General features: G+C 36.5%; 1 protein-coding gene across 1 annotated transcript in view; it reads left to right on the forward strand.

The window, feature by feature from the left end:
* PLCE1 (phospholipase C epsilon 1) overlaps positions 1-26,280 on the forward strand; it is a 110,758-nt gene that overhangs the window by 24,222 nt on the left and 60,256 nt on the right. Inside the window, exon 2 of the mRNA XM_010211371.2 lies at positions 11,504-11,789. Within this exon, the coding sequence (XP_010209673.2) occupies positions 11,504-11,789 (286 nt within the window). The remainder of the gene's footprint in view (positions 1-11,503; positions 11,790-26,280) is intronic.

Genomic DNA, 26,280 nt, shown 5'->3' on the forward strand with positions numbered 1-26,280 from the left:
CTGTGTAAAGATCTTAACAATGTCCTTATGATTTAGTGTATTTGAGGTTTTAGTAAAATATACTAGTCCTGGAGTTTCATGAAAACATACTGTACTTTCAGTGTTTTCTGTCCTTTTATGATAATAATTTGTTTCAAACTATAGGGCAAGCAAGCACTTCTGCTTGCGAATTTATTGAAACATCCAATACAAATTCCCCTTCTTCAAGTGCATGCATACTTTACTACATGCATGAAAATTTGGTTCCTTTAGTTCAAAACAAATCTGTATTTAGCTCTCTCTAAGCTGTTCACTGACACGATTTCTTACTTGGGCAAACTTTTTTTTTCTTTTTTAAAAAAGAAAAAGTTTATAAAACCCTAAATAGAGCATGTGCAATTTTAGATAAATGGGTCTACGGTTTTTAAACTTGGAGGGATGGAGGAAAGGCAAGCTTGTAATAGGAAACTAAGTTTTGTCCTTCATTTTGAGAACATAATCATTAGTATATATGTCACTTTATGCATGTAATTCATTGTAATATAATTGCAGTTTATAAAAATGATTGCACTGAGTAGGATGTCTATGAATTTTGCTAAGGAAGCTCTTATATATACAAAGTTCAGTTGAAGCTAACACTAAAGCAAAATAAATCTCATGGATGCTTAAACTGTTGTCCTGGATCTGTAACAATCCCCAGGGAATAAGGAAAGTTAATTTAAAATATTTTTGTTCTTCTGGTCTTAAGCCAGATGCCTTAAATTCTAAAAAATTGAGCCTCAAGTGACATGTCACTCCAGTGGGAACAGGCAGGAGAGAACACACTCTGGCCTTGTGCAATCACATTTGCTTTATTAATGGTTAAAAATCATAATTTAAATGCTGAACTAACCCTCCCCCCCAACTCTCTCTCCCTATATTGCATTCCCCTCCCTCTCTCTCCTCTGCCCATCCCATTCTACCCCTTCCTCCCCAGCTCTCTCCCAGACTTTCTATCCCACCCTGGCCTGCTCTCGGCTGCCCCATCCCTTCCCCTTTCTTCTGACCCACCCTTTATTAAAACTCCTTTAGCTCTGATGAAGGCAGTTGAACTTCTGAATATCGCATAACCTTAGATGAGCTCTTTCGTGTATTTTGGGCAACAAGAACTGAAAGGGAAATACAATTAATGAATCATCTTCCCTGGTTTTGATCTTGGAATTGGCTTCCAAACTCTGTTTGGAGATAGGACAAAACAAACCAGTGAGTTTTAACCTAATCTGGTAGTGTTACCATCATGTCATCCTTTTAGCAGATTTGGCTGAAGGCATTCAAAGCTCTTCCAGCAATAATGATTTCTGTTAGTACAGTTTTATTGCAGTATGCAGTTGTCTTAATATGAATGTGGTAATTGGTGTATATTACCTATCCTCCAACAGAGTTATGGGTCACAACATAAAAATATGTGAAAAATCAGCACACGGTGTTCTGCAGGACAGTTGTTTAAGGCAACAGTGGAACACAACGATTGAAAATAAGGAACCAAAGAGATTCTTTCTTTAGGTCCCTGGTTTACTTGTTCCCAGCTGCTGTCTTTCAGCTGAAACTCTTGTTTCCTGAAACGCCTAGAGCTAGAAAATGGCCTTCCTCTGACATGAATGAGAAGGGCCTAGGGTTGAAGGTACCACACTCTTGAGTCAAGACATGAGAAAAATGGCTCTTTACTATGATGGTTTATTGCAATTGCTTATTTTTTTAGCAAAAAAAAAATTCCAAGATTTTACTTATTTTTAGTATTTTTGTTAAATGTTCATCATGAACAAATTCTGTTGGGTAGGAAAGGCAGTGATTAATGAAAACTGTTTTCATTGGAAACATACTTTTCATTGGTAAATTAAGTTCAAATATGTCATTTTAAAATTAAGATCAGATTATGAATATTTTGTTGTTACTTTGCATAAGGAATGGTGCCTTTACTATTTCTGGGTAATTAAAAAAAAAAAAAAAACTTGTAGTGGAAAATGCCTCTTTATAGAACAAAGTTATTTTGTTTCTTGAAATCATATTCTGTAGCCTGACCTGAAAGTCTATTAAACAATTCAGTCATGAAAACTCTGAGAATTTCCTGGCCCCTAAGTACTATCCAAAATAATCTTATAATTATTCATGTGACCCTAAGAACCCCCCAGCTGAAGTACAAGCAAACAAATAGGCATGGATTCAGTGTCTACAAAATTAGAAAATGAGAACTAGATTTCCTGTGCTAAGAAAAAGGCTCCAAGTTGTTCTCTTATTAGCTATACACCAAGGGCAGGATGCAGGAGTTTTAAAGATACAGGAATAGGATATAGAAAACATAAATAGTGGAAAAAATGTATTAACTTTTGCAGTTATTAACATTTGAAATAATACAAATTTTAAAAGTCAAAGGCCAATACATTCAGGAATTGGGAGATCTCAAGGATTTTTATCACTTTAGTAGTTGACACAGCCATTCATGGGCATTTAATAAAGTGTATATTTGATATTTCTTACGTCTGTTTTGAGCTTGAGACCCCTCATAAGAACTCGTGTGAAATTGCTGTAGTCACAAGGATGCAACATTGCCTAGTGTGAAATTGAAATAATTCCATTCTGTGAACTTCAAGACCTACCCTTAATTGATTTTGACTTTTGTGGCAGAGAAAAAATCTGAGTCTGTGTATACAATTGTATACAATTGATTTTCTGAATCAATTGTATAAGCACTTACAATGCAATAATATTTTTGCAAAGAATTTGTACTTATAGATAAATAGAGAAGATTTTAGAAAGAAGAAATAAAATAGAACTTCATTAAAATGGGAAGGAAACAGGCCCTGAAGAAGATAGGAAACCTTACGTTAGGCAGGACTATGATTTTGAAGCCATGTTGAAGACAGCATGTTGTTTTAAATGCAATCTGTTGATTAAAAATCGAGCAAATAAATAAGCACTTAATCTTTTCAAAAATGAAAAGTTTAGTGTCTGCAAGAAGAATTGACAAGAGCAAACAGTTAACAGAAATCAGACCAGAGAACTAAGTTGTGAAGTAGTTGGGGAAAAAAAAAAAAAAAAAACAGTTCAGAGTGAAGGAAAAGTTAGCAGGAAATGTTAGCAAGAAAACTGAGTAATCACACTTTCTTAATAGTTATGAATATGTATTATTTTCATGTATAAATTTTTGATGAAAAAAATAGAAATAGGAAAGGCTGACCAGAAATTGATCTTTTTGGTACCTCATCTGGATCAGGTTCAAGAAATTTTGGCTACTTTTGCAATTTTATCTATCTTTGACATAGCCGATTTTTCAAGTTGATGAAAAGTGATGTGAAGTTGTGAAGAGCATCTCCTATCTTTTTATTTTTTCTTTACTGTCATCCTTTCTCCTAGTTCAAGTAGAAGTTTTAAATACTCAGGAGCGACATTTTAAGTGCCAGTTAGTTGTTTTGGCTTTTGTCAGTCTCTGTTTGATACCTGCAGCTAGTTCTTTGTAATAGTTATTTGTGTAATTAGCTCTCATGAGAAGTGACAAGCGTTATTTTACAATTCCTTCTACCTAATGATGGACGATTCTTTCTGAAAGTGAGAGATGCTTTGTTATATTGGAACCTCATCTTACTTCCAAACCAGTGAAGTTAATTTGTAATGTATTGCTTTCCTTTGTCTGTTTTAGTATATCAAAAGGAAAACTACTGAATTCATGGTAAAGCAACTGACCATGATGCAATCATTTATTGTTCAGATTTATTCTTTCTGCCGATAAGGAGATCATCTAAGCAGACCATTCTTCCATCTATAGTGACTGTTTAAGCAAGTAGTATTGCCTGACAGAAGTAGGAAGGTAGACAATAATACTGAGTTTGACCAGAAGTGAAACTGCTGACTTGTTAAAAGTTTGGGGTTAGTTGGTAGGATTTCTGATCATGAGTGAATTAATCTCTCAAATTCATTTGGGAGAGGCATAGTTTTTTTTCTATGTCTTTTAAAACTGTATCATAATTTCCTTTAGATTAGGAGTAAAAGTTTTGCCTTCTAAAGACATTAGCGATGTACCAGAACTGAATGGGGATGGCTGATGTCACTTCTCAGAAATGTTGGGTTGCATTTAAAGTTTACCTCTGCAAGATAGTTTGATCCTCATTAAATTCAGTTTCTGCTTCTTGAAATGATCTCATCCTTAACAGGATGCAATACATAATAAATACTGGCTGGTGAGGTAATGCACATTCTGTAATTGCTATTGAAGCTGTAGAAAGTTCACAGAACATCAGTTAATGAATATTAATATTTGGGCACATCTGTGCTTTCTCACTGTTTTGGCAAGATTCCAGCTGCCATCCATACTGCTTTCTGTCTTACTGGGATGAACTAATCTGTTTCCCTGCATGTCCTCTACTGCTCTTTCCTATTTGCCCTGTTAAAATATACTGCATAGAATTTGAAACACAGCAAAAGTTGCTATTGAATAAGTGAGCTTTATTGCTCTGTAACATGGTGCTGTCTGTGCTCTACAAAATCCTAAATCTTCTTAATTACTGATGAGAAAGAAAGCTTGAAAAACCTTTGAGAGCAACTGTTGTGACAAGCGTTATTGGCAAGACAAATGCTAGAAGCACAAACAAGTTCAGGTCACTGCAATATTTTGTTTAGATTGTTGAAATGTAAACCCAATTTATAGTAAAGCAAGGGCAAACCTATGGGCCTCCAGCAGCGCCCGTAGCACTTGGCACTATTACAATAGCAGAGTTTCGCCACATGCCACAAGTGGCCGAGAATTTGTGGCTCATTTGTGGCTGAGACAGTGTGATCCATGCAGCCTGAGTGTTCTTGACGAGCCAGTGTTCATTCTAATGGTGGAGAGGTGGCTGAAAAGCCACAGTCCTTTCCTGTGATGTATTATTTCCTCTAGATGTATAAGGAGACTGAGACACTTTATAGACACCTCATCTGCCAGAAGAGCACACCATGCCCCGGGCAGGGTAGGGTAACTTTCTTTGGACTCAGCATGTACATTCTATTGTAGGAAAAAAGTGATAGGATATCCATCCTAGGCTGTATCTTGGCATTATCGATGATCTTTTTTTTCTTTGGCACAGCTTTGTCAGCGGGGAGGTCCCAGCACGCAGCAAGTTTGCTTTTACATGCTGCCTGCGATTGAAATTGATGCCAACAGAGATGTGTTTTTGAAAACCACAGTCTTGTTAAAAGCATTATAAGTCTTTCATCAGAACACATAAATCTTACGAAACTTCCTTTCTTTCCTCTTCTACCTACTCGTTCTCGTGTGGTGGCATTGATGAGTGTTCATACCTGACGTTTTGAGCAAGGTTTGTTTTACCTCCCGGGTGAGACAACATTTCATGATAGGAAGTACATTTTAGATTATACTGACTGCACTGTATTCTCTTATTTCTGTGCCTTTTTTTTTTTTTTTCCCAAGTACTATACAGCATTTCAGCAGTCCAGAGATATTTTAAGGTATTTTTCCATTACAAAAATTAGCATCTTAGCAGTTAAGATATTCTGTTTAAGCACCATGTGAAAATGCTTAGAGATGGTAAGATATGAGCAAATTAAGATGTAGAGAGATACTGTTAACCCCTTATATTCTGAACAATTTTTGCACAATTCTTTCATATGAACTGTGAACTATGAGCTGTGTTCATAGCTTAGCATTCTGATGAGCTGTTCTTGTGGCTCTGATTATCTCCATACAGATCTCCAGAGGCTATTCTTTGTCATGCTGAGTGCTGTAGCAAAACAGTCCTTTACCTCACAAAAACAGTCCTTTATTACAGTTTCTGGTACACAGGTGCATCACTGCATCACATGGTTGTGTTTCAGCAAAAGTCCCTTTGGGAGCTGGCAGTTCGCATGTTGGTAAAGCTGCAGGTGGCAAGTGCTTTTGCTGCAACTACTGTCTATTTGGCTTTGCAGGGTAGTTTTGGACTTGCGCAGCCAAAACTGAAAGGTGAAATTCAAATACCCCTTCAAAAACGGCTGGATACGAGGAACAGTGGAACAGTGTCATGACATGAAGCTTTTTTTTTTTTTTTAATCTAAAATGATAGTTAATAGTTTAAAAATGTTGCCTGTTAGCCAAAAAAGGATGGATCGTGAGATGCTGGGAGAGGATTCATGGGAATTTGTGAGCTTGACCTCAGTTCACAGAACTGCAATTGCTTCCAGCTAGCTTTTTTCAGGATTTGCCACAGCATATTTAGGAATAAACCCTGCATTAGGGTGTAATGCCAAGCAAGAAAGTAAAGAAGGATGAGGTATCCATACACAATACTCAGTGTTATGTAAGGAAGAAGCCTCTATTCAGCGAAAATAAGATTCTGTTGCAAACAGTGAAGAGAGCTGCAACACACCATCTAATACTCAGATGTTACACTTGTGTGGAACTAGCATATCTGCCTCCTGCGAAAGCTCTTCTAATTTTAAATATTCTTCTAATTTTATTGCACAGTTGGCAGGCATTATGCTTTGCTCAAAGTAGGTAACTTCCATTTTTTTATACTAGCTGGCCTGTACAGTGCCAGCCAGATGTCTTTGTATACATAGATTTTATTCAAACCAGATAATTCCAAATGGAAAGTAATGAATTTGCTATATAAAATAATGGTATTCATTTCTATTTATGCACAGCAGAAAATACTTTTTTGAAAGCATGAGCTAGATGGAAAAACAAATTCAATAATTATTCTGTATCACTTTAGAATTCTGTACAAGTCAGCATGGCCTGAATTTAAATCCCAGATCAGTAGCAGGCCCTTTCAGTGGATAGCAGAACAGCTGGTTTTAGCTGTGACGGAGTGAGCTAAGTAAATTTTGTCCTCAGCCTCCCCTTTTCCAAGGGGGTGAGGATGAGTGGGGTGGGAGGAGAGGAGGGTAGAAGGTGTTTTGTTCTTGGCACAGCAGAGTAGTGCAGAGACTGCTCAGTCATCCTCTCTCTGCTTCAGATTACTGCACTGGTGGTTCCAACTTAGTTCCTCCAGTTTCAGAGTATTAGTAAGGGGTCAATAGGTGTCTTTTCCACAGCTTAATGCCTGGCGTTGCAGGAGAGATGGAAATGGACTGGCTCATGGAGGGGTAGGACGCTGGCACACAAGAGAAGCAGGAGTACACGAGGAGGATGAGTGGAGAAACCATGTCCACTCTTTAGTAGACCTCTTTTCTGATCTTCTCATCTGTTCACACTGTGAACCTTTTGCATTGCCTGTCTTTTCCTGACACGCTGTTTCTTTTCCCCCACTTCACTTGATGTACTCCTTTTTTCCTGTCCAAACTTCCAAAGTACCTTTGTTGAAGTAAATTGTTGTCATAGTCTGCTTTAGAGGTATTTGTATTAGATGGCTGTGGGATAAATATGTGTTCTGGGGTGTGATCCAAGATACTACAACTGTTAACTTGATCTGATTAAAATAAATTTGTCCATGCATTCTAGTCTGATCTTGAGATCAAACTAGAATTCAGACTACAATGCACAGTACAAATGGAGGGTATATATTCCTCTTATTTCTGTGTTTCATTTTGAGCATTCAGGAGAAGTCAGTGGACTCTTTTTAAAAAGAGTTTGGACCGCTGCTTGTCAGAAATGATGCATTATTTATTGAGGTCCCTTTGTGGCTTATTTTCTCTTATTTTTTTAGCATTGTAGTAATAAAAATACTTTTGCATGTCTGACCTTTACTTTGAACTTTTCAGGATGCTTATTCTTTATTATTATTATAAAGTTAGAGAAATTAAGCCTGTGTACTAACTCAAGGGAATGTTTGATCTGTTCTTAAGTCCATTTTCTGGAGTACATGCACAATGAGCAGCTTGTAGATGTTTGGCAAAAGGGTCTGAGGTTTTAAGCTAAATACCTGAAGCTGAAAAAATATGAAAAGAAAAACAACTAGAACACTATAATAACAGAAAGAAAAACATGTAAGTTTAAGTAAGAAATCAGAAAAGGTATTTTTTTGAACTTCACCTAATATTTCCAGTCCATCAGCACCTGTGAACTCCAGTTTCATTTGGGAGGAATATCACTCATGTACTGTAATGATAAGAATGGCCACAATATTAAGGTTTCTATTGCTTTTATGTAGTAAACTTTAAATGGCATGATTGGGGAAAGGGACTAAATACAACTTCTAATTGTGGAGATGATTAAGTAGAAAAACAAGATAAGAGAAAATCTAAGTAATATCAAGATCAGCTTGACTTGTTCTTGAAGTTATTTTTAATGAATATCTTACAACAACAACAGAAATATTTTCTAAAATTTTATTGCCTGAAGGTTATCAATAAGCTCACTTACAAATACCATTTTAAATTTTGAGAAGAAAAACTGAATAAAGGTTATGATTATTAGATACATTATACATAACAGTTGAAAGATATTTAGTTTCCATTTATTTCCCAAATATGGAGTTGTTTGTAAGGCTATAAGCTTGGAATTCTATCTGAATTTAGTTTTTATTTCAATGTCAATCTTTCATTTTCTTCTACAGTCTTCTTTTTCTGTTAAAAGTAACTTGTATTCTCTTTACTTACCACTAAGAACTCTTCTTAGACTTTAAAACTCAGAAGAAAGTAAAAATGTCTTAAAGCCAGAGGACACTCATTTAACTGCTAGTAGACCATGAGGTTATCTGATTTAGCTCATTTCTTGTTTTCAAGTATCATGTTAAAAAAAAAAGAGTATATTAAAAAGTATATTAGAATGCATTCTTTTTATTTTCTAAAGTAAATCTTGAGATCCTGTAGTTGCACATATTTTTACCATTTACATGTATGCTTGTTACATTGTATTGATAGAAAAGCTCACCGTACATTCCTCACAGTAATCAAACCAATATATACTGCTGCACTGACTCTCCAAAAAGGATTTTGAAGTATTTCAAGACCTTTTGATGCACGTATTGCCCACTGTTTTCTTGAGGTTTACTGCCCAGACAGTATTTGGTATGTGAGATACCTCAGCATTAGCCTGCAGGTGGGATTGAAGTCTTTAATTTGGCAAAATTTGGAGTGAAACACCTTTGTAAATCACTGCTATTTGACAGGAAGGCTCTCTTTTTAATGCTGCACTTCAGTCTTTTTGGTTCATCTTTGTAATTACAGCACTTGGGCTTTGGTAGAGAAAATGCATGGTACAGATCAATATGTCTATCTCTGTCAGGGTGACCTGCAAGCCCTCATTTGGAATCAACCATTTCATCTCCTGGGCAGAATTAATCTTTCCTATCAGCTGGGGCAATCTCACTGAAAGGTGATTTTCTGTATCGGTTACCTCAGGGATCTGCTCCTATCCTGGTGGTTTCAGGATTTTTTTTCAGTGGCTTATAAGCATATGTATTATGAGTCTCTTTTTCTAACTTCATCTTTATGCAGAAGAGTAACACATTCAGTGCTTTAATACATCCAAAGAGACAGTATTTGAAAATGTTATATGAAGCATAGAGTCTTTGGAGACAGCTAGTGCCCTGAAGTCTACTTCATACAATAGAGATTAACACGATTATTCTATATATAATCTCTCCAGAAAAACACTGTCGCCTGTTTCTGTCAACAAATGGTTTCTTTGCTTTGGCAGCTGAAAGAAATTTTAGTACAGTGTAGGCAACAGAACATGCCTTTGTAAGTTACAGAACACAATTTTAAAAATATTTTGGAAGGTAACTGCAGTTTTGAGAAGTTAAATTATTTTCATTAACCAAATATTTTTTTAACATGCTAAAAAGACTAATTATGTCTGCTACGTGTGACATACTCAAAATCTATGTGTGATACAGGCTCACTATTTTACTGCACACCTTTTGGAAAGCTATGTCTTATACTTTTTCCACTGTGCCCTGCAGACTCTTTCTTAGTTAAAAGATAGGTGGGCTATGGGCATATACTCTGTCCTGGTAATGTGCATTCTAGGTTTGTATTTTTCTTCTGAATAAAGGGGAAGATGAGCAGTGTTCACATGGAGAGATTAAGAGTTCACAAAACAGTTGTATACAAAAAAAAAGAAAGAGGCTCAAGTAAAAGTTTAGTATTTCAACAAGCCTGTTAAGCTTTAGGTAACTGAGATACAAAATACATTTTGGAACACCTGCAGGAAAAATAAAAGCTATCTCATTGAGTAATGAATTACCAAAGGTATATTTCTAACAGAATTAAGCTCTGTAAGTCATAGTCACAATGCAAAGTTTATAGCTGCATCAGTGTTTGTTTAAAATCAATGAATTATATTACTATTTAATACATTATTAGGTTTTAAACAAAAAATTTACTGGTCATCTCCCAAAATTATTAATATAAGTTAACGAAGCTAAGATGAGAAATCTGTTCTTTTTATTGAATGCTGCATGATACTTAATTTCCTGTGTTATGGCAAAAAGGAAACTCCAAAATATCAGTTAGAATTTGAAAAATTTTAAGCAGGTGCTTCTGCTGTTTTCAATGGTTTTCCCTGGTTGAGTAAAATTTGTATGTTTTTATTAATATTATATTAATGTTATTTGTGAAATTGAATAAATACTGAGTTGTAAAATACCTATTTCAGGTAAAATCAATTTATTGACTTACCTGACAATTTAACTGATAGGATGCCAGTGATGTGTATGACTCGGTGACAATGTCACAAGGTCAACCTTGTGAAAATTGTCTCAGCAGCTGTGCTGGCGACTGTTAAAATCACCTCTTCCTATCTTAATTTGGTAGATTACCCTCTTTAATTACAGAATACAGACCATTGAAAACAAATTATTGATGGTAATCTGTAAGCCAGCCTTCAAGAATGCAAAGAATCAAGTCTTTCCTTGTATAATAAATGAAAAAAAAATTCCTCCAGATTCTTGCTTTGATCATTAGGCTCTTTTAAATAAGCAAACATTACTTAGTCGCTAAGCCACAGCCTGAAGTTCATTAGTGTGTGAGGGCAAATATTGGAAAAAGAGTGCTAAACCAATATTAGATAGAGGACCTGTGTGTAGGCTGGAAGTAGTGCAATGAACGTGACGCCAGAACCAAAAGAACAATCGGAAAGATTGTTCACAGTCATTGAAACCATTTCTGTTCACAAAACCCCTCCGTGTTCAGCAAGAAAAGGCACGATGCTTGAATGGACCCATGTTTTTGCTGCTAAGATCTGTAAGATTTTATTGCGAATACAAAACAGTGTATAATCTTCAAATAATTTCACATATGTTTTTTATTTTAGATGTTGACCAGATTTGTTGGTGTGGCACAAGTTTATGTTACGGTGATCCTTAAAAAAAACAATTTCCACTAGAATGCTTTTAACTGTAGTTTTAAAGCAAGAATGCAATCTTATTTCACTAGGCAATTTGTGAACCTCATGCAAAGTCTTTGCGGATGAGTTTGGGTTTGAGATTTTAGGCGTAATACAGACGTGCAGTGTTCTAACCCTGGGTTTCTTGCAGAGGCTGCTGAACTTCACAACCTGTGCTAGTCTCAGTGTTCAGCATATTATTCTAAGCAAACGGACTAACACTTAGTGTATTTGTATTCTTCACAGATCTTCAGCACAGTGAGAGAAGAAGGAGCAGAAGTTATTTCTGAATATTATCCTCATCTCCTGAGAGAACTCCCAACTTTAGATGCAGACTGTATCTGCAAAGGTGTTGGTTTTTGTGTAAAGCCATGTGTAACAGGAGCTTACTATCAATATCGTGCAACTTTCCAGAGGACTGCACTCTCTAACTATATAACTGGTGCTTTACTAGAAGCAACAACATCATTGGGAGCAAGAAGTGGTCTTCTAAGTATCTTTGGAGGATCAACCGGAAGAACAATGCTTAAAGGTAATAAAGATGTCATTTTTAAATTAAGCCTGTCCACCTTCAGCATATGGAATATTGAAAAAACATAATACTATGTATTATTCTGTACTTTTTCTGCTTACTTGTGAATTTAACAGATAGAAAGAGTTTTCTTTGCAATTATGTCCTCATAAAAGCTAGCTATGCTAAAGTAAAAATTGTTTTAAAACTTAAAAGACTCCTTTAAAAAAGATGACAAATTTTCTTTTTTTCTTTTTTCTTTTTTTATCAGTAGTAATACTGGTAGTAGAAATATTCCTATCTGCATCCAATAAATAACGCCAAACCATTGTTGCCAGGGTGTTCCGTTGCATGGCATGTCAAATATTTGTATAAGTTCATAGACTGACTTGGTTCAGGATTTCAGAAAGAAGTAGGCACTATATTATTATTGTAGTCATTGTTATTTATACAGCACTTTGTGATAAGTATGTGCAAAACATTATTCTCTGTTTGTCTTCTCCTGGATCTGTAATCTTTATGATATCTGATCCTCTGAAATACCTTAGGGATTTTCTATATGGAAAATACCTATTTGAGAATGGTTTGTTACGTTCCGGATTTCCATGTTGATGGTCGTAGTCTGCAACAAGGGTGTCATTCTGTGGTTTAGTTTGGTCAGCTTTAGAAGTTAAGACATTCTTGGTATAAATTTACTGCATAAAAGCAGAGTTTTGTAAAGAAGAAAAATACTATTTTAAATTAGTGCCTATAATATTTCCTAAGATAGTCAACCATTTGGGAGGTTGTTGCCAGTTGTCCTTTTAACAAAAGGAAGTAATATCTCTGTTGTTCAGCTGTAGATTGAAGTATGTGGGTATCACGGCTGTAGTTTCTAAATGCAGATACTGACCTTATTTTACAGACTGCTGATGGTGTAGATTATACTAGAATGTCATAATTGCATGCCTTTGCTTGGATCTTTCTGGGTTTAATTAGTTCCTCTTTAGGTAGGTAAAATTACAGAGAAAGGCTCTAAGCTGGTATAAGAAGTGCAGGTTCGGGTGGCAAATGGCAGCATCCAGTGCATTTCAGTCACATGCTGAGCAGCACGACTAACCTTTGCATGTCTACTTTGAACATTTTCTGGGAGACAGAGGTATGTGCAATGCTGCTTCCTCTTGCTTTTCCTTTGCCTTATGTTTTTGTTTGTTTGTTTTAGTTTGTTCTGGGGGTGGGGAGATGATTGCTTTGCAAAACTAAGCAAGCCTATGTACTCCTGTGGCAACTATGGCGAGCTAGTTAAAGACGGGAACTCGGCACTGGGCTCTGCCTGCAGAGGGGACAAGAGAGCACAGGGGACTTGATGTCCCAGCTGTGACTGAGACTGTCTCCTCAGTACAAAGCCCTGTCCTCCAAGGGCAGGGTGACATGAGGACGGAAAACCCAGCTTGTCATCGGAGAACTATGGGTTGAACTGACTAAGGTCTGAAACTGGAAGCAACTTAGTCACCCTGGCAATTTTCAGTCTCAGCAGAAGTAATAGCTCAGGCTCACTGACATGCTAATATATCTGTACCTTTTTATAGAGCCTGAGCTAGTAACTGTGCTTATTTGCGCTGTTTACAGCACACGTTGCACTAGTCTGGGGATCTCGGCAATGCCATGTGTTACATAGCGTACACCTGCTGGGTTATGTTCTGAGCTCAAGCAATTGGGAACTCGATTTGAAGTTCCACGGGAAGTCTGTGTAGGAGCAGAGGTGAGGTTTGATTTAGTCTAGGGGTCTCTGCTGATGAGGAGATTTCTGAATGTGAAGATGCATTTTGAGGTATGTCACAATGATACAGTATAGCCAAGAACTGACAAAGATATCAGTAACAGTTATTTTTCCTCAGAATGAGATAGGCTTCTCCCTGAAATCGCCTACAGAGAGTGTTACTTGGCAATGTTATTACCTGAATAAGCCCTTAGCCTTCTGTAAGGAATCCAGGAGGACTCTGAAGTCAGAGCCACGCAGATCATTTGTGGGTGTGCACCTTTCAAGAAAAGAACTTGCAGATTTGTCCATGCAGATTCCTAAGAGGGTAATTTCATCTATCCAGAATCTTCTCCTCCTCTTGGATATAACTTCAATTAGGATTTACCCTCACCCAAACCTGAGAACTTTTAATTGTCCTTCATAACAGCTCTGTTGTCAAATGCAGTAGAGTATTTATCATAGGTGTCATCCTGAGCAGCTCACGTGTTTTCCGGTGTTGTAGAAAAGCATGGTTTAATAGTGAATAGTGAATAATAGTAGTATTCCCATCAGTGTTTGTGGGCTGTAGCACTCCAGATATGGTTCAAACTACTGTGCATTTCAACAAGACCACCAGTTTTTCTCGGACGAGATAACTGTATACAAATAATCGTGTGTTGTAGAGAGCTGGCAGCTGAAAACAAGTGTCTGCTTTGACAATCAGAGGTTTTGAGTGCCAGTGTAGTCATTTCAGTGCTGTGTGCTGGCCTGAGTTAGTTGCAGCAATGGGACATCTAAAATTGTGTCTTTTTAGGTTGTTTTTTTTTTCCATATTGCTCAGTCTGTTGAAAAAAGGAGGGAAGCCCCCATTCTGATCTTGCCATCATTGTTCTGCACCAGAATAGCCAGGGTTTTGCGTTATTGGTTTTCATAGGCAGGGAAAGGGAAGGCCAGACTTTCAGCTGTCGACTTGTTCCAATAAAAAAATCAAGCATAGGCAATTAAGGCTCATGTCTTCATAATTAATATACTCATTTGTTATTGTTTTTCTGGAACATAGGTTTTACAGTTCTTCATTTAAAATTGCACTTAGAAAAAGAATGTACAATGTTATAAGATACTACAGTACAATTGCAGATCCAAGGCCCTGCTAGCAGAGCAGCTGAGCACTGATGGGAGCTTGAAAGAAATTATAGCCGTGTCTGGTTTGTACAACACCTCCCCTGTTGCTGACTCATTCAGCCCTGAATTGAAGTGTTCTCATGAGGCAGGGAAATTCCCCCTGGAGTTTGCTTTGAAAACCATATAGGCAGCCCCAGTAAATAATGCCTCAAAATACGAATTTTTCCAGTTGTGGCACTAGCTGAGAGAGTGGTAGGTTAGCATCATTGCTCATGGTACAGAGTAGGCATGCTCAAATTCAATTGGCATTGTACTGATTACTTGAAAAAAATAAAGGAAAATAGCAAAAATAAATATAAACAGCAATATCATTGAAATAAATGGAAATGGGAAATATTATGAAAACAAAACAAAAAATTTTTAAATGCCTTCAAAAGTATTTTACTATTTTGTGTAGGAATAAATAAAGGAATTACTGAATTATCTAGCTGTCATTCTGCCACTCAGAAAAAAAAATTGGCAGTCCAGCTTCCTTTATGTTATACACCCTTATTTACCTTTTGATACCTAAGGACGTTGTAGATAAAAGTTTAAAGAGTGATTAATAATTGTAATTACAGTAAAACATTTGTGTGGTGGATCCAGTTCAATAGATACTTTACCTTGTAAAGATACACTCCATAAAGCCATTTTAAAAGCCTAAAATTTTTGCCATTGAAGATTTACTGTACTTTGCAAACAGGATTAGACACTGACAAATATTCTTATGTACTAGAGTAAAAGCTTGAATATCTGAGTTTGTGAGCTGATGTTACGTGGCTGTTTCTATATATACTGTTATTTGCCCCTTTCCTCCTCCTGGTTTTTGCTCTTTTATGTAAAAGAATTTTGTAAAAGAAGCGAATAGTAAGGGGTAGAGTCAGCTTAAGTTATTACTGCCTGCCATTTGAGTGCTTCATTTTGTCAAATCATGTCTTGGGTTAAAGATCTCTAAAAGGCTTTAGCTATTTCAATAACTAACTTCAACATTTCAGTTTATTGACTTAATAGGACTTTGTCATGATGTTTATGTACAACTTAGGCAAAGTTCTTTTATGTTTAGAAGACACTGTGAAAATTGTTTTAGTTTTTAATGCCTGTATGCATGGTCATGCATTTTATTTAAACATATTGTTACTTTTGTGCAGGCATACTTTTAAGTGTAAGGATTCTGGTTTTATTTAATTGAAGAATATAGGTAATTCTGAATTTATTTTGCAAAACGGTTTGGGACTAGGAGACTAATGTTCAAAATTACCAGCGAAAATGATATTGCAGAAATAGGTATTTTAATAATTTATATGAAAGGAAGTTTAGTTTAAATGAGATATGTTGCAAGTAAACATAGTGAATTGTTTGTTTTAGTTTATTGGCTTTCTTTGTATATATTTTTAATTCAGGATAGTTCTTTGTCTTCCAAACTGGGAAGCAGCTTGGACAGACTCTTTTTGCAGGGTTGGGGAACATTGTCTACAGACTGTGGTTTTTTGGGAGCTCTTTTCTTGTGCTGTCAGAGAAACATGACATACTGGGGGAAGTAGAGAGTAACAAACGTGTGACTGTACTGAAAGGAAGATGTGAGTAATCCACCTATGCAATTTGTTCAGTGATGGTGATAGCTCTCTGATGAGAAAAAGTTTCCATTTGAACCTGAAAGAAGGATTTTATTCTACTTGTAAAAATAATAATCATAAACAAGCTGGCTAATCTGTAGTGTTTTATAAAGAAGTTTACAGGTTTAGTGTATTCAGAGAGTTCACCATATGGCTGTAAACTGTAAGATGTCACATTTAGACCACAGGTATAGAACCTGCTTGCTTTGAGGAAGATTGCTGCTTTTGGTTTTGGGGGCCGTGCATTTTTAGCACAATATTTAAACTGTAATACTCTGAAATCCTGGAGATCTTTTTTACTTATGTTTTCTGAAGCTGTGAGAAAACACAGAGCTGTACCTTTTTTATGCCTGGAGCGTATGGCTTCCCACCTGGCCATAGTGAGGTGATTAAAACAGCCAGCACAGGGCTCTTGTTTGCTCTCCTCTGCTCACAGTCACCCTCAAAGTAGCCCATGCAGCACGGGCTGGGCCTGTGTTGGTCAGACCAGGAATAGATGCTCCTTTTAGATGTGAAATGCTTGTATGAAAAGTGGCCTAAACCCTTCCCTTTCTCTTACCAAGAAAAAAATTGTAGCCTGTGCACCTGTGCTGGTCTTGAAAAAACTCTTGAAGGCCCTGCTCCCCAGGAGACTTACGTCTGGGGCCTCACTGGGGCAGTGGCTCGGAAGCCCTGCTCTCGGGTACGCTCGGAGCTTGCAGGCTCCCGGCTGAGGAGCTGCAGGTCCTGGGAATCTAGGAACAGGCGCAGGCTGCGCTCGGGAACCACAGATGCCTGGAGTTCCCGCAGCTGGTGGGTGAGATTCACATTCTTGTCAACATCTTTCTTACTATAGAGATTGTAATTTTTACTTAATAATGCTGAAGAAATTACCTCTGTAATGTAATTTGGAATTTCTGGTTATTAAGAGATTCTGAGAGTATGTTTTAATAGGATTTAAACAAAATTTCTTTCCATGGAAAAGAAATCCTATGTCCTCAGCCTTTGCTGCTGCTCACAAAGTAAGTGCTAGAGAGGTTTCTTCACAGCTCTTTATGAACCAGAATTTTCACTGGAATTGTATTTGAGGATTCATTTCTTCTTGTAGAATTAGAGTATGTGAAAATGTTTGATACTTGTATCCAAGGTGATGGTTAATTAAAAAAAAACTCTTACCTTTCCTGCCTCCACCCAGTGAGAGGATAGCTCCTGTAACTTTGTAGTCCAAGGGCGGAAAAAGTAGGGGGAAAACTTGCAGTCTCTAAGGATGGAGTATACAACAAGCATTTTATATCTTGTTGTTGTTGTTGTTTAGCATCTTTCAAAGTGGTAATTATTCAAATCTGATGCCATTTTTTAAAATGATATGTACTAGAATGAATATATTCATTGTCTCTATCTGACAGAAAAAGGAAGGCCAGAAGTTGTTTGACAGACAATGACAATTTTTGGCCAAGAACAGAGGAAAATTCATTTGTCATGAACTTGCAGGGAGAATGTATTGATTCCAGGAAAATCTCCTTTTTCATTCATTCTTTAGTATTCAGAGGTTACTTTTTTTCTATATTCAGGCTTTGCCTTTAGGCAAAAAAAAAAAAATGGATAGCAAACACTACTCAAGACTCTACCACTGCCAAATGGCACTACCATTTCCAGTACTGCTGTTACTGGGGACCTTTTCGGATTTCTGAAGGTGACGCAGTTACCTACCAGCTATGTAGAAGAATAATGGGCTATATAAGCTTTAGGTGTACAGATTTTGGAGGGCCAAATAATTTAGATAGAATGTATGTGTATTTGGGCCCAAAAGCTGCGTCCAGATAGTTTTGGGTGATTAACCCAAAATATTCTCAGTATTTGTTTTAGGATGATAATCTAAGGCAAGAGGATGGGTCAGGCTATAGGAGTGGAAATCAAATCTAAGAGCTGCAGCAGAAGGGAGGGTAAGCAGATAATGTGGCCTAAGGAATGACTGTGGAACAGGACCTTAACTTCAGCATGTTTAATACATTGTGGGCACAAACAATTAAGCTCTGCCGTCATAGCTCATCCTGCCCTTACTTTTTTTTTTCTGGTGACATTACAGTTACAGTATATTGCTGTGAGTGACATATATTGCTATGAAATTAAAAGATAAATATTGAGTCAGGCAGCAGATTGAAGAATTTAACTAAGTAATGTAGCACCTCTCCTCCCCAAAAAAGAAAAGGAAAAAAAAAAAGGCATAAAAAAAAAAAGAAAAGAAAAAACCTCTAAAGGACATCTGTAAATGGCAGAGGATGATACATTTTTATATGGATCTAGAGATCTTAACAAATATGTAGAGTTAAGCAGTTAAGAAACAACTGAACTTATGATAATTTTATAGTCGATTTTTAGTTCCAATAATATCTTTTGGCAGTTTGATAAGCAGGTGATCCTTAATCCATGGAGCTGAGTCTGCTTCCGGTGTTTTTTCTGTTGATTGTCTGTAGCTGCAGTTTCCACCAGCAGAAAAGAGTTTAAACGCACACCCTGAGTCTGTCCCTGCTCTTAGAGCTTCGCTTTGAGGAAGGAGCAAAGGATAAGCTAATATGTGTGTGGCTGGTGTCTAAGAAAGAGATCAGAAGTTTGTGCAAACAGTAGTGGTAGTTTCAAAATCAAATTTCACACAAGTGTGAAGAAGAGTAACTAGTCTTCAGAAAATGGAGTGCAGTTCTAAATGCAGATCATGCAGATCAATCTCTAGATTGCATTTTATTGTTTTTGAAGTCTGAATCTTTTGAATGGGCCTTGTAAAAATAATATCCATGGGAACTTTTAAAGTGTAGAATGGAGCTGCTTTGGTATGTTTATGTTAGCATGTCAATCAAAAGCAAAAACCCCAAGGACCTTGAGTCATCTCTGAAGATTCCCTTGAAGTTTTGTTTCCATGAAACAAATTAGATCAACACATTTAAAGTACAATGCTGTTTTATTTAAAACCAGCAAAATTTTTTAAATTAAATTTGAAGATGTGCTGTACAGTTTTCTTATTAGAACTAAAGAACTTTTTCTTTAGATTTTCAGATATTTGCTTATATAAATTGTGTGACATTCTTTAATATTGGCCTATACAGATGAGGAATGATTAATCTAATGGGTTTTTTTTTGTAGTTTACAGGTATCTAATATCTGATACCTAGAATTGGTGCTAAGATCCTGTGCTGTACTTCCTTAATGATTCTTATCATATTTAATACAAGTTCTTCAGAAGTCTAAATGGATTAATTTCCAACTGGAAGTTCAAAAAACCACCAAATTGTCATTTTTCCAATTAAGAAACCATGTGCTAGTATTGTTGATGAAGACGGACAGCAGTGCTGTGTTGGCTGTGTTCCATGATCATTCCCTCAGTAGAGTTTTTTCAGACAAGACATATATATATTCACCATGTAAACAAAGTGACTCTGAGTGTACTGCTTGCATGCCAGCTCTGCACAGATCCCTCTCTCGGACTTCCTGGGGAAATGGAGGAAGGTTTCTTGGGGCAGTGTACTCTTTCTAAACCTGTGTATTCCAGCAAACCTTGCTTTCCACTGATGCAGTCCTGCTGCTTGTTAAAGTGATGGAAACCGTCTGCAGACGCAGCAAAAGTTAGCGTGCAGAGAGAGTGGGATAAAAATGCCAGAGCCCGACAGGAAGGACTGTGAGGACCGAGGCAGAGTATTGGAGCCTGTGTAGTTTACTAACATAGATGCAGCCTGAAAGACTGTGTTGTCTTTAAGTCCCTCAGATTGTAGTTTTTTTTACAGTTAATCATGCTCATGGAGCCTTGGGGAGGTTTTCTCCGTAGCTTCTCAAAGGAACATTTTTGGATGGCTGCCTAAGCCAGAGCCCTGTGGCCCATTAAAGCTGATGCTATTTCATTTTCTTAGAGAAGCTCGTGCGAATAGAGTAACTGTAAAGGTGGAGCATTTGCTAATGCAGAAACCCCTGCTGCAGTTTTTATAATGCTTCAAGTAAAGTTTCCTAAAACAAAACTAACTCAGTTTATTACTTTTGGCCTATTTAAACAACACTGATATAAATATAACCCATGCAAAAGCTTGGGTGTAGGCTCACTTTTTTTCTTAACATGCAATATATAAAGACAGAAATCCAGCCGAAATAAAATGGCTTTTGTTTATAACTGTGCTGTCAAAATCAAATGCTTGCAGTCCTAGCAGGATGTTGTGCTACTGCTTAATTTCTAAACTTCCTTGCAGCGAGCCGCGCCGTTCCAGCGTTTGTGCGGGGAGGTGGGTAACGTGAGCCGCCCGCGGGGCGGCCAGGCGCGCGGCTTCCTCGGGCTCGCACGAGGCGCGTCAGCCATGCGCCGTGCCGCCGGCCCCAGCTTTAAACCGAGCAGCTGGTGCCGGGCTCGTGGTTTGGGCAAGTGCAGAGCACACCCTCTGTGCTACTGCAGGTACCGGCTCCTCTGGCCTTTAAGGGGGAACCTAAGAGTCAATGGAAGACGATTTTGCTGGTAAGGTTTGTATTTTCGAGCCTGTAATACAAGGTCCTGCTGAGCGTAAGAAGGTAAAGTGATAGTTTTATTTACAGAGTTAGAAGCAACTCCAACTCTAATGTTGGATCTATAAATACATTCAGTAATAATACTTTGAAGACATTTAAAACTGTTTCTACATAGATAACGAAGTAGGGTTTTAATACAAACAATATGAAAAGATCTCTGTTACTATTAAGTGTGTAATAATGCGTTGCAACTTGTTTGAAATGGAAAATAACATAGATATTTATAAGTAACTGAGGTCTACCTTGTGTATGCTTGGTTATTACTGCAACTATTTTAACATCCATTCCAATTATATTGTGAGATATTTCTTTGCTTCTTGCTCTGGAAGAATAGATGACCTATGAAAAACACTGGACTAAGTGTCAATGCGAACCATAGAAAAATTTTGAAGAGGGCTGGAGCAAGGTAATTGATTATTCTTTAAATTTACATTTCACTCAGATGTTGCAAGTTAACAATATATTTTTACATGTAAATCCAGCTGTGCTTTTGTTCTTATAAAAGCCCTTGTTTGTGTACCTTCAGGATATGTTTATAATTTGTAATGAATTCGTGTTTTGTGGATCTTTAAGGTAGCTGATTCCTTTTTGAATGACATTAGTGTACAGAGACATGCAAAGGAATTACTTTGTAGTGAACCAATCATAAAGAAACACCTATATTTACATTATTTAATCTGACAGGTGTAACTAGATGCAATGTCCATCACGTTTTGTGGAACATCATTTGTGTTCCCTATGCATATAAAATATTCTATATTATTATGTTTTAGGCTAACCCTCACATTTTCCTAAGGTGGCTGTTAGATAAATAAAACCATTTACCTTTCAAAAAAAGTATCCATTTACCCTTTTCCCATGACTTATTTTCACTTCAGTGATTTAGAGAGCCAAAGGAAATCTATGACATCAATTATATCTGTATTTCAATACAAAATAATGTTTTTTCTAATCCTTGTATTCAGTCAGTGATAACCTATGTAAGGTACATAATAGGATTAACAGAAATTGAGAGAATATGGTATTACTTAATTTAAGAAATCTTAAGCTTCTAGAATCAGCTCAAACTTTGTCTTTGATAGGCTGATATGTGGTTTTGAATTCAGATAGAACTATACCTGCATTTTCTTGAATATGAGCTGATATGAGAAGTTCTGATAGTGCAGAGTTTGTTAGTTAATTAAATGACTTCTGTATTGATATACTTTTCTAATACCTAAGTACTTTCTTTGGAAATATTTGTATATATAAAAATGTATTGCTATGTCTTTAACAATTCTGAAATGAGTAAATTGTCGATGAGATTATCAACCCCCCAAACTCCAAATATTTGCTTACGAAGTACCAGAAAGATAACAAAATAACTGTAAAGACAACTGAGGCTGAAAGTGCTTTCAAAGGTTTCTCGTGGACTTTGCATACTGGTACAAAAATTAACTATTTTTATACTTTATTTCCCATGGACCAGGAGCGACAAGTTACATGCGTATTTTCAGCTTTCTTTATGAAATCAAATGTTTAGATCATCTACGAGTAGGATAGATCTGATTCTGTTTCATGAGCTCTCCTCTCTGTTCTTGCTCATCCACATCGTTATTTCAGTTCCTCTTCTCTGTGGTATTATAAAATACATGTCCTTTGACTTCTTATAATGCCAGAGCAAGAGGTAGTGTCTTCCAAGAGCATTATTTCTTGGGGAAGAAAAAAGGAAATTTAATCTGGAAATTAAAGTTTTTGCTTTTTGCTTTTTTGTTTTTTAGTATGTTACTGTTAGTTAAGATTTATCTGAAGTTACCCACCTGTATTTACTTGTCAAGAGTAACATGGCCTTTGTAAACAATTCTTTTAAGACTTTTTCCTCATAATTTGTTCTTCTACAGTTTTCAGAAGTAGAAGAATTCAGATTGATGCCAGTGTTTGCTTTGGCCCCTGATCCTGAAAATATCTGTGCCTAAAGCCATTGAACTATACATGATTTTTGAACTACACATTGTTTTGCAGAATATTTGCAGGGACTAGTCAAATCATCTTACTATGTTCTTGGAGCACTGAAGGGGAATAGGTGATGGTTTCAGCAAGTTGGTTATCTTGGGGGTGGTATCAGCAGTAGGATTCTGCATATGAACTTAGTCTTCAGGAGAAAGAAAATTTCTTTGTAGCTGTATGAACAATTGTTTTATAAAAGTCAACAGAGAAAAATGAAAACGTATTAAAAGCAGACTATGCAGAGATACATCTAGAATTGTGTCAATACAGAGGATTTCTATTTGATGTATAAAACAAAATACTAGACTTTTTTAGAGTAAAACAAAACAAAACTCAATTTCAATTTTTAATTTTGAATTAATTTCAAAAGGGAGGAGATCTTGTTTTGTCTTGGTGTAGCTCTGTCATTTTAAAAAGAAGAAATATACATCAATTTCAGAAAATATCAATATAAGTCTTAATTTTTACAAAATAAATGAAGTAGTTGGCTAAAATATTGAATAAATTCAACAAATTCATAAACATTTCAGTCACTAAGTTTGAAATTTTCACTGGAAATAATTCTATCCAAAAGGTTTTTTTGCAGCAATTTGGGGTTTAACACTTCTTCAAAAATATTTTATTTTTTAAAAATATTTCTTTTTACTTACAAAAACTTATAAAAGCATTTCTCTATATGAATGACACTGAAGAAAATGGACACACAGGTGATGGCATGACTAGCAGAAGAGAAGCAGCAAAGGTGGTGAGAAGGGAAATGTATAAGGTTGAATACAGATTTACTAATTTCAGAAAGAACTTGCAGGAAAGAAGAGGCAGGAGAGCCTAAAAAAAAAAAAAAAAAAGAAAAGAAAAGAAAAAAAAAGGAAGTGTGGTTGATTGTAAGTATGATGGTCCAACAAATTTTAAGCCCAGAGGGCAATGGCAGTTCTTTGCTTGGGAAAGTAGGACAGTTCAGCAAATTTTAAACCTGATGTTAACAGAGACCACTAGCTATGGTCTGACTTCCTTTATGAGAGATCACTTGCTTTAACCCAGTTGTCTCTATTTTAAGCCTAGTTGAAAGGCAGCACCATTAATTTCAAGCCTTCAGAGGATGCCTTAGAACTATCGTTCATGTGCATAGCTTTTTCCACTGGTCAGTGACACTCACAGTTAAAAGGATGCAACCTATTTCTAGTTCCAATCTATCTGTCATCGAATACCAACTATTTATTCTCATTGCACCTTCTTCTACTGCATTGACGTCTTCTAAAAACTGGTTTTTTTTTTTTCTTTCTCTTGTTGGAGACATTTATGTATATCTCATGCAGGTCACCTCTCAATCTTTACTCTGTTGAACTAAACCTGCACATTTCTGACCTGAATCTTTCTGTCCAGATCTTTTTATTCAATCTTGGGATAATTTTATAGCTCTCTTCTGCATGCTCTGTGGTTTGCCTCTATCTTTAAAAAATGTAGAAAAAAATACAGCATTATTGGTATCATCAGGGATTTATGCAGAAGGAATTTCTTTTGCCATCTCATTTTTTGTTGATGCCTCCTTCTGAAAGCTAATCATAAACATTTACTTTCAGCGTCCCTTCGTATATTTTTCAGAAATAGTGCTCTTTGAGAAGCAGACCTCCATTCCTGAGACATGGGCTGTAGCTGTTTTCAGAGTAGCTCCTACTGTGGAACGCATAACTTAAAAAATGTCAACAACAGCATCAACAACAAAAAAGGAGCTTGAATGGTGCTCGTTCGGCCAGAAGAAATGTTTCTGCCCCATTCTCATCATTAGTCTCTTAACAAGTCTTTGTCTGATGGATAAATTTTGTCTAGTTATCCAGTTCTTAATCTACTCAAGGCAAGTTTTATCAGCTATATATTGAGCAGAGTAAAAAATTCAGTGTCAAGTGGTACTAATAAATTTCCTTATAAAAGTTTATTGGCAGTATGTTCATATTTTTATCAACCAAACTGAGAATGCCATCAGCTAGCAAAATCTGTTGCAGACCTGTTTGGCATGCAAATAGCCTGACTGGCAATAGTTTTATGATTTTCCTTTAATTCTTCATAAAATGGTCATGATATAAAATTTCCCAGTATTTGACCTGGCATTGATGCTAGGCCATTTGCTTACCTTTTCATAAATGCTGGCACAATACTACTGTTTCCAGTCTCCTGGAATTTTCCATTTTTCCCCCAACTAAGATAGCTTTCTGCCATTGCCTGGGTGCGAGAGATCTGAACCCGTTGCTTTTAAATCTTTTGTGAGAATAGTCTGATTGTGTCAGCTTTGACTTCTCAACAGTTCTCGTGATGGTGCTGAGTGCTACTCCCTAAGCTACACTGTGCCTTTCTGGTCTCCGAAATGGAGACTCGTTCTCAATCTTCGCAGTACTGGAATAGCTGCCAAGACAGACGCATAATTTAGAAGCAGAACCAGTTTCGGAAGTTATCACCAAATTTCAGCAAGCAACATACCAGTTTACTTGGTTTGTAACTGTTAGCCTGGTTCAGTCATGACTGTCAGAATAGCCTGAGTTGATAGGTCTTGTAAATAGAAATGTGAGAAACCAAATAAATTATTAGCAAATGGTAATACATCAGCAAAAGGGCTGCTGTGTATCTGACTGACTTTTAAAAGAGCTTGTAGATTGAGAGATGAAGATACTTGATGCAGCTTTTCAGGAAATTGGTCAGGCCCTCTGAGACACAGGCCGTGACATTTACTAGAATATTTTGTACTTTTAAACAGGACATTTAGGTAGTGTTATGTTATTCCTGATCTTCTCAATAAATTTACAAATCAGAGCCACATGGAAAAAAATAATCAGTGGTTCTTGTTCTGCTCTCTGAGCTGTTTTGAATCTTATGCATGTTAGTTCTTTCAGAAAGTTAGTTCTTTCTGATATAAATGCGCTGGTGGTTTGTACAGGTGTGTTTTCCACTTAGTGGCATCTACCTTTTTCTGCAGGCCTGGCAGAAGGAGCACACGCTGTGCAAATCACAGAAAAAGTGCATTTGAGGTCTCACCATTGTATCCCATGAAGTTTTAGGGATGCCCTAGCATTTGCTAACTTAGGTTAGAGGTGAATTTTCTCTTTGGCTGTAACATTTCATTTGTGTATTTATGAAATTTACTTTCACATGGACCATGCATGTTTGCTGACTTTTTTCTGGTCATAAGTTTTTTTTTTTTTTTTTTTTTTTTTTTTAACCAGCAAAAGTGTCTTCCATTGAACTTGAAACTCTTGCTAAACATATAAGTGCACTACTAGAATTACAGGAGTTTTTGAAATATCGATTTATGAGGAGAACTTTCACAAGGTGAAACTGGCCTTTAGTCATTGGCAAAATTGACAATGACATGAGTAGAGTCAGGATTTCATGCAGTATCTTTTTATATTTGAGCTAATAAATTTTTAAGAACTATTACTTACCTCTATGTCATATCAGGATTAATTTCACTACATCTAGCTATCTTTGATGAATGTTTATATACATTAAATTAAATTACCTTAAATCATGA

The sequence above is a fragment of the Tinamus guttatus genome, unplaced genomic scaffold (genome assembly GCF_059628265.1).
Source record: "Tinamus guttatus ecotype Peru unplaced genomic scaffold, ASM5962826v1 Tinamus_guttatus_pri_ptg000314l, whole genome shotgun sequence".
Classification (NCBI taxonomy): Eukaryota; Metazoa; Chordata; class Aves; order Tinamiformes; family Tinamidae; genus Tinamus; species Tinamus guttatus.